The following is an 8,281-nucleotide window of genomic DNA, read 5'->3' as shown; positions in this document are numbered from 1 at the left end:
TTATCAAACTGAGTTTTTTTAATAACAATTCAAAAAACTGAAAATCTTTTCCTACCACAGACTGTTAACTTCGAACCCTTTATCCTAATGTAACATAGAACTAGGCTTGCAAAATTCCGGTCACTTTCCCCAAAATCCCGGTTGGTAAATTCCCAGAAACAGGAGGGCATAACCAGGAAATCCTGAATCTTCCAACCAGGATTTCTGAAAGACCTGGGAATTTTGAGAAAGTTAGCGGAATTTTGCAACCCTACATGGAACCCTCTATTGTGTGTACAAAGTGGAGTAATACCTTATAATACTGTATGTACTCTCACACCCAGAATGCTTTTGGGGCTCCTCTTTTTTATAATGTTGTGTATAATTTTGTGGCTTAAAACAGGACTGCAGGAGAACGATTTTGTACTGTAAGTAATACAGAGATTGTAGGTTAGGACTGTCGTCGTGTTTCTTGTGCTTAGTCGATTGTGTCACCAGTAAATGCATAAAATGTGGTGTTTTATTAAACACTGCTAATCCTCAAATGTACTCGACAACAGGGAAGTGTTTCGGGTTTTCAGATCAACAATCGACACATTTCTATATAAAATGGTGTTGTACTAGGAAAATGAATCTTGTAAATACAGTACAATTTCAATTGCAGACCCTGCGGCCAATCTGATGCTGTATGAGATATACACTTACTTTGCAATGGCAGAGCACTGTTGATTATTTCCTTCAACATTATTGGTATGTTTTAACACTCTTTCTTGATAGGGGAAAGGCTGGAAGAGATAACACATTTTTGTATGGAGGTCAAAGCCGCAGATTTGAGTGCAGACAACTTTTTACATAAGGAAGCCAACCGCTGACTTATTTGATCAATATTCCACTATCTTAGACTGTCATTCAGGCTAGTTACATTGGTTGCGTCCCAAATGGCACCCTATTTCCTACGTAGTGCTCTACTTTCAAACATATCCCTCTGGGTTTAAAGATCTATGTATTCTGGGCCTTGGTCAAAAGTAGTACACTCTCTAGGGAATAGGGTGCCATTTGAGAGACACGTATTGTTAAGTTTATTCTGACCATACTGAGAACATTGCTCTGCCTGCATTATTCTTACTCTCTCAATGTCATAGATTGCTGGTCCTTGCAGCAAGATCTACAGTCAGGAAACATGTTTTGTACTGCCTAGGTAAGGTGGATCACAGGTTGAGTGTGTGACTACTAAATAATAAATATAGGGCAAAACTGCAAGTCTGCATGTACAGTTGAAGTCGGAAGTTTACATACACCTTAGCCAAATACATTTAAACTCAATTTTTCACAATTCCTGACATCAGTTAGGATCACCACTTTATTTTAAGAATGTGAAATGTCAGTATAATAGTAGAGATAATGATTTATTTCAGCTTTTATTTCTTTCATAACATTCCCAGTGGGTCAGAAGTTTACATACACTCAATTAGTACTTGGTAGCATTGCTTTTAAATTGTTTAACTTGGGTCAAACGTTTCGGGTAGCCTTCCACAAGCTTCCCACAATAAGTTGGGTGAATTTTGGCACATTCCTCCTGACAGAACTGGTGTAACTGAGTCAGGTTTGTAGGCCTCCTTGCTCACACATGCTTTTTCAGTTCTGCCCACAAATTTTCTATAGGATTGATGTCATGGGCTTTGTTATGGCCATACCAATACCTTGACTTTGTTGTCCTTGAGCCATTTTGCCACAACTTTGGAAGTATGCTTGGGGCCATTGTCCATTTGGAAGACCCATTTGCGACCAAGCTTCAACTTCCTGACTGATGTCTTGAGATGTTGCTTCAATATATACACATAATGTTCGTTCCTCATGATGCCCTCTATTTTGTAAAGTGCACCAGTCTCTCCTGCAGCAAAGCACCCACACAACATGATGCTGCCACCCCCGTGCTTCACAGTTAGCATGGTGTTCTTCGGCTTGCAAGCCTCCCCCTTTTTCCTCCAAACAGAACGACGGTCATTATGGCCAAACAGTTATATTTTTCTTTCATCAGACCAGAGGACATTTCTCGAAAAAGTACAATCTTCGTCCCCATGTGCAGTTGCAAACCGAAGTCTGGCTTTTTTATGGTGGTTTTGGAGTCGTGGCTTCTTCCTGGCCGAGCGGCCTTTCAGGTTGTCGATATAGGACTCGTTTTACTGTGGATATAGACAGTTTTGTACCTGTTTCCTCCAGCATCTTCACAAGGTCCTTTGCTGTTGTTCTGGGATTGATTAGCACTTTTCACACCAAAGTACGTTCATCTCTAGGAGACAGAACGCGTCTCCTTCCTGAGCGGTACGACGGCTGCGTGGTCCCATGGTGTTTATACTTTCGTACTATTGTTTGTACAGATGAACGTGGTACCTTCAGGCATTTGGAAATTGCTCCCAAGGATGAACCAGACTTGTGGAGGTCCACAATTTGTTTTCTGCGGTCTTGGCTGATTTCTTTTGATTTTCCCATGATGTCAAGCAAAGAGGCAGTGAGTTTGAAGGAAGGCCTTGAAATCCATCCACAGGTACACCTCCAATTGACTCAAATGATGTCAATCAGCCTATCAGAAACTTCTAAAGCCATGACATCCTTTTCTGGAATTTTCCAAGCTGTTTAAAGGCACAGTCAACTTAGTGTATGTACACTTCTGACCTACTGGAATTGTAATACAGTGAATTATAAGTGAAATAATCTGTCTGTAAACAATTGTTGGAAAAATTACTTCTGTCATGCACAAAGTAGATGTCCAAACCAACCTGCCAAAACTATAGTTTGTTAATTAACAAGTGGAGTGGAAGAAAAACAAGTTTTAATGACTCCAACCTAAGTGTATGTAAACTTCTGACTTCAACTGTATATTGACACTATCACAATGTTGCCTTGATGTTGCATAATACAGTTACAATGACCGCAAACCAAATCTGTGTATCAAAAGTGAAAAAAGGCTAACTCAATAAAACAGCTTGTGAAATTGTTGAAACATAATGTGTCTTTTTACATACGACATATAACATGTACACACTGAAACCCATGTGGTAGAAGAATATAAAGCCTATATTTACCAGTATATCCAACTTTCCAACCTAATTTATATGCTGTTATAAACTAGGTGGTTCAAGCCCGGAATGCTGATTGGCTGACAGCCGTGGTATACCACGAGTATGACAAAACATTTAGTTTTACAGCTCTAATTATGTTGGTAACCCATTTATAATAGCAATACGGCATCTTGGGCGTTTGTGGTATATGACCAATATACCACAGCTAAGGGCTGTATCCAGGCACTGCGCGTTGCGTCGTACCCAAGAACAGCCCTTAGCCGTGGTATATTGGCCATATACCACACCCCCTTGGGCCTTATTCCTTAAATATATAACTCCACTTTGTACATTTACTAAACAGTGAATACAAACAATGAGTAGCCTACATACAGTGAAGGTGCCCCATAGCTCAGTGGTGGATCTCAACAACCTGAAGTCATCCCAGAATAACACCTATGTCAGTATTCATCCCTGACCTTCGGACCAAGCCCATTTATTACATCCTAATAAACTGGGGTTATTTTCCATGGGCCAAAGGTACAGTGGTGTAGCCTATTTAGCTCAATTCTGATTTCAGTGGTAACACATTATAGACATCGCTACATTTAACAACTTTGCAGATATGAAACAAATAGTAGGCATCCTGTCTAGAATATATGACAAAGTGGCACTTTGGTGAACACAAATGGGCTGTATGTTTATATGAATGAATGAAAATGTATTTTCATGTCAAATCGCCAGCTGGCAACCCATCCCCCAATGGGATTAATTGACACATAAACAAACATTACAATAATTCACTGTGATAATTCAGTGATGATTCTTCTTCCTTGTATGTAATAATGCTCTGAGGTTTAGGCTAGGTTCTCATCTGTGTTGTGTTTCCTGTGTGCTTGGTTCCGATTGTTGCGTACCACCTGGCTGATGCAGTAGTCGCTCTCCTGGCCCACCTCTGTCAGGCGGATATCACACTCCACCATGCTGCTGTTGTGACACATGCCCTCCTCCAACACTTTACCACCATCCTGAATGAACACACACAAAACACAATGCACACAGCAGTTGGTTAATACACCACAGATATTGTATGATGCCAAACGCATCATCATCACCACAGTTTTTGCTCAGCACTGAAAGTACGCCATCTTGAAAAGCTGACATATTACAATCCTAAAAAAGTGTCTAACAGTGGACTAACACTAAAATATAGTTTATTTGAGTCAGATTTTCACTTAGTCTCCCACTGACATAAGTGCATTAAGTGGGAGTTTGGATTCTCACACTGCCTGACATCACACCGTAATCTCAGTCTGGAGAAACTTGGAACAGCTGGGGTCAAGGCTACATAGTATGTAATAGGACATGAAGGATGGTTTCAGTCCTTGAAACCACTGGCTGAATTTACTGTGGGCTACGGTGTCATACAAGGCCTCTCCAATGGCCTATTGTAATGTCAACAGTGTTTTATTGTCATGTCTGAGACAAGCGTTTTTCTATTTCAGCGTACACTATACCAAGGTCAGACAGACATTTTGATGTACGTGACAGTTTTGCTATGCGGGTGATTTTTCACCCTGTGCACTCCAGTTCCACTTCCTGGGATGAACCTGACATCTGAAAGGGGAAGCTGCACATGAGAGAGGGAACAATACATCCCATTGGAAAACAACTCCTACTTAGCTTTCCATTATTGTGTATTTCTGGCATGCATATGAATAATTGAAGATACAAACAGCTTGGATTGTAGAGCTAACATTTGCCTGTTTACTTTCCCATTGGAACCAAGTCTGTATAAAATGCCCTCTCTTTGTTGCATGTTTGATCCGTTATTTGTAGTTGTTGAACTATAGTACCACCTGAAAGGTGTTAGCAGCAGATATAACGTGGATGCTTCGTTATGCCTACCATATTACAACTTTACTTACTGTTAAATTAGTGACAATTGTTAAATGTTGAATCAGTAATGTGTTTCACTGAATCTAAAGCTGAATGATCTAAAACAAAACAATGCCAACCTTTAAAACAGTACAGTACTATACAATACAGCAGACAGATCATACGATGTAGTTTGTGTCTGAGGTAAGCGCCAGCACTCACCATACCCAGCCTGTTACAGGACAGGTTGATGCTCCTCAGCGTATTATTCTGGACCAGGACTTGGGATAGGACCGTGGCTGTGGGCTCTGTCATTTCGTTGCCTCCCAGGTGCAGCCATTTCAGGGTGCGGTTCTTCAGCAGGGCCTGGGCGATGGCCTGGCCACCTTCGTCCCCCAGCCGGTTCAGACGCAGGTTGAGGGACAGCAGGCTGGAATTCTTGGCCAGGGCATAGGCTATAGCCTGGGCCCCCGGCCCCCGAATGTTGTTGTCGTAGACAGTGAGTCTCTCCAGCTTACTCCTGGTTAGTTTAATTTCATTTTCAATAATTACAGGAGAAAATGTGATAAAAGGGAAGGATGAAATAGTATGAAAAAATGTATCAAAATAAAGTTTTTAATGAAAATATGTAAATCATTATTTTAATATGTTGGAAAGCCGTTGTATAAAAGTGATAATACCCTCGAAGCCGGTGTTTGGAGAATATATTGGCATTGTTTGCCGGACCTCAACTTCATCTTGGGCCTAACAACACCAGTGCCATTATATCCTCCTAACACTGGCTTCTCTGGCATTATCACTTAAAGGGAACACGTGCAGGTGAGGTAGGCAACCTGACAAAATCCCACCTGTTGAGCAGCTTGCCGATGGCCCGGGCGCCCCGGTCCCCGATGAGGTTGTGGGAGAGGTTGAGCTCCCTGAGGGACGGGTGGTCCAGGAGGTTGTTCACAAGCTGACGACACTTCTCGTCATCCACTTTGCTTTGGTGGATCCTCAGCACCTGCGGCGATAGCATAGTATGGGGCGGGTAGATCTACGTGTTAAAAATATATATATAAAACAGCAAGCTGGAATCAAACGTCATTCTTTATATATAAATATTATAATATATAAAACAGCACTCTTGAATCAAATGTCATTCTTTCCTCTGATAGAACAAAATGTGATGCTGTGGGCTATTAACTTTTAACAGTTTTGCTCAATTCATTCTAATCAACCTAGCAATTACGACACAGCCCTCACTATTGTCATTGGTTACACTAATTTAACTGTTGGTCTACATAACCTGGTTCAAGCATTCATGACGCAGTGATGTCAAGACCTTGGTGTTTTTTTACCCAATAAATGACTGGGAGGATATACATATGGATTGTGCGACACTCTTTGTTTTTATAGCTTAGTTTATTTTCCATTAGTCAGCACCTCTACATTAAATCATTTTCTCTGGGTGTGCACCAGCTCATGCTTTTTATGTGGTATTATATTATGCCAAGTAGCCAAGAAGCAATGGATCCCTGTGCTGTAGCATAATAACAGTTGTGTCATACAAGGAAAGGTGTTTAGGGTTTCAGCCTCAGGTATTGTTGTACTTCCTTTGATGTAAGTAGAGAATTATAATACTTCTGTGATACTGCAGTTAGTTTCACCTAATTTGAAACAGAATCTTTGTTACTGATGCTTACTGAGGAAGTGTATGACACAGAGCAGAACAGAAATGCCCCAGACAACCTGACTCCATCTTGTATAGGAAAGCAGAGCAACAAAGCCAAAGGGCACCATGCCAGTGAACACTTGAGAGGGAGTCGATCGATACTCACCCTCAAGGTCTTACAGGACTTCAAGGCCTTGGCCAGAGACTCGCAGTCGCGGAAGGTGAACTCAAAGAGGTTCCACTCAAAGTTCATGCCGCATCCCTTGACCCGGTAGACCACGTGAAACTCCTCCAGATGGCTCAGCTTGTCCAGCAGGATGCCAAAGTCAAAGTGATCCATGGATGGCCCATCCATGCCCATGTCGCTGGCCGAGTCCGAGTTGTCATCGTCCTCTGACTTCTGGGGTTCCTTGATTGGCGGCATCAGCTGTGAGATGTCCAGCCTCTTCACGTAGTTCCGGCACAGAGGCACCATGCCCAGCACCGTCTTGGGGTCAGTGGCATCAGGAATGTAGAGCTCGATGATGTTCTCCAGGTGCCTCTCAAAGAACATGCGCTTCCAGCTGTGGCCGTATGAGGAGACGTCACACAGGCCCCAGCGCTGTTTGCAGCAGCGCTTCCAGTAGCCGTCGTCGCTGATCAGGTTGGCAGTCACCTGCAGGGGCAGGGACGGAGAGAGCCTCTCCAGGACATAGTCTTTGTGCCTGGGAAGAAGTTCTTCGAGGATGGGCTTCTCTGTGACCAAGATATAGAGGTTGAATTATGTGATCAAATAAACAACTGACTTGATTCATTGACTGAATAAATAACGTAGAACATATATAAAACATACCCTGAAAGTTTCTCACTATGTGTTGCAGGCAGAGGTTGGATAAAAGGGGCACTACAGTGAGGGACCACTCTGGATCTTCTGCAATGATCCTGCGCATCTTCCTGGGGTCTGCAGCCAAGTTGAGTTTTGCTACTGGGGGATACATGCCAGCCCCAGGAGACTTGGACATTGTTGCAGTCATGCTTGGGAATTTTGGGGGGAATTACCTGTTCAATATAAGAACAGAGTTTAACCTGAGAGAATTCTCAAAATGCAATGTTAGAGTTTGCAAATAAACCATAGTCAAATATAGTATTACTGCCACATTATTTAAAAAAATATCACAAACCTTTTGAGCAGGGATTTTGTAACTTGTTAGGCCCTATCTATCTAGCTACCTTGAACGAATGCTGGCATTATCAGCCCTTCCAAACATGAGAGCTAAGGTTAGCCTAACTAAATTAGTAACTTATCAGCCAGCTAACGTTAGCTAGCTAAGTTACTTGACATAGCAGGATAGCTAACTTTTGCTAACCGCTGCAATGCATAGCTACCCAAATGCTGCAAATTCTCTATTTATCTGATAACGAGTACACATGTTAGCTAGCTAGCTTACCTTGTTTTGCCTTTGCTCGACCAACGTTGCCGTGGTTACAAACAAGCACACTTGCTCGTGGGAGAAACGCCCCGGGTGGGAAGTGGTTTCCACTAGAATCCACAGCCACAAAGGAAAAATTGGCTATATCGTAAAAATGTATGAAAAAACTGTTATGTCTAGTGTTAGGCATACGTTTAGCAGTGTCGTTATGGTTAGGTTTCACATTGAATTTTAAGAATATAAATTGTAGAAGTAGGCAGAGTTTAGCCATAATTAATAGTTTGTTGCATCAGGACAGTCAAACA

At 42.0% G+C, this 8,281-nt stretch overlaps 1 protein-coding gene across 1 annotated transcript; it reads right to left on the bottom strand.

The window, feature by feature from the left end:
- On the bottom strand, window positions 1-8,281 carry tcte1 (t-complex-associated-testis-expressed 1). The gene is made up of 6 exons (XM_029631035.2): window positions 7,995-8,281; window positions 7,400-7,605; window positions 6,734-7,302; window positions 5,765-5,916; window positions 5,139-5,436; window positions 1-4,066 (listed from the first exon to the last, which is right to left on the bottom strand). The coding sequence occupies exons 2-6, from the start codon at window positions 7,578-7,580 to the stop codon at window positions 3,896-3,898; spliced, it is 1,371 nt and encodes a 456-aa protein (XP_029486895.2). The 5' UTR covers window positions 7,581-7,605; window positions 7,995-8,281; the 3' UTR covers window positions 1-3,895.

The sequence above is a fragment of the Oncorhynchus nerka genome, linkage group LG24, assembly GCF_034236695.1.
Source record: "Oncorhynchus nerka isolate Pitt River linkage group LG24, Oner_Uvic_2.0, whole genome shotgun sequence".
In the NCBI taxonomy this organism is placed as follows: domain Eukaryota; kingdom Metazoa; phylum Chordata; class Actinopteri; order Salmoniformes; family Salmonidae; genus Oncorhynchus; species Oncorhynchus nerka.
The sequence above is the reverse complement of the archived record's forward strand: the minus strand, read 5'-3'. Positions and strand labels throughout refer to the sequence as shown.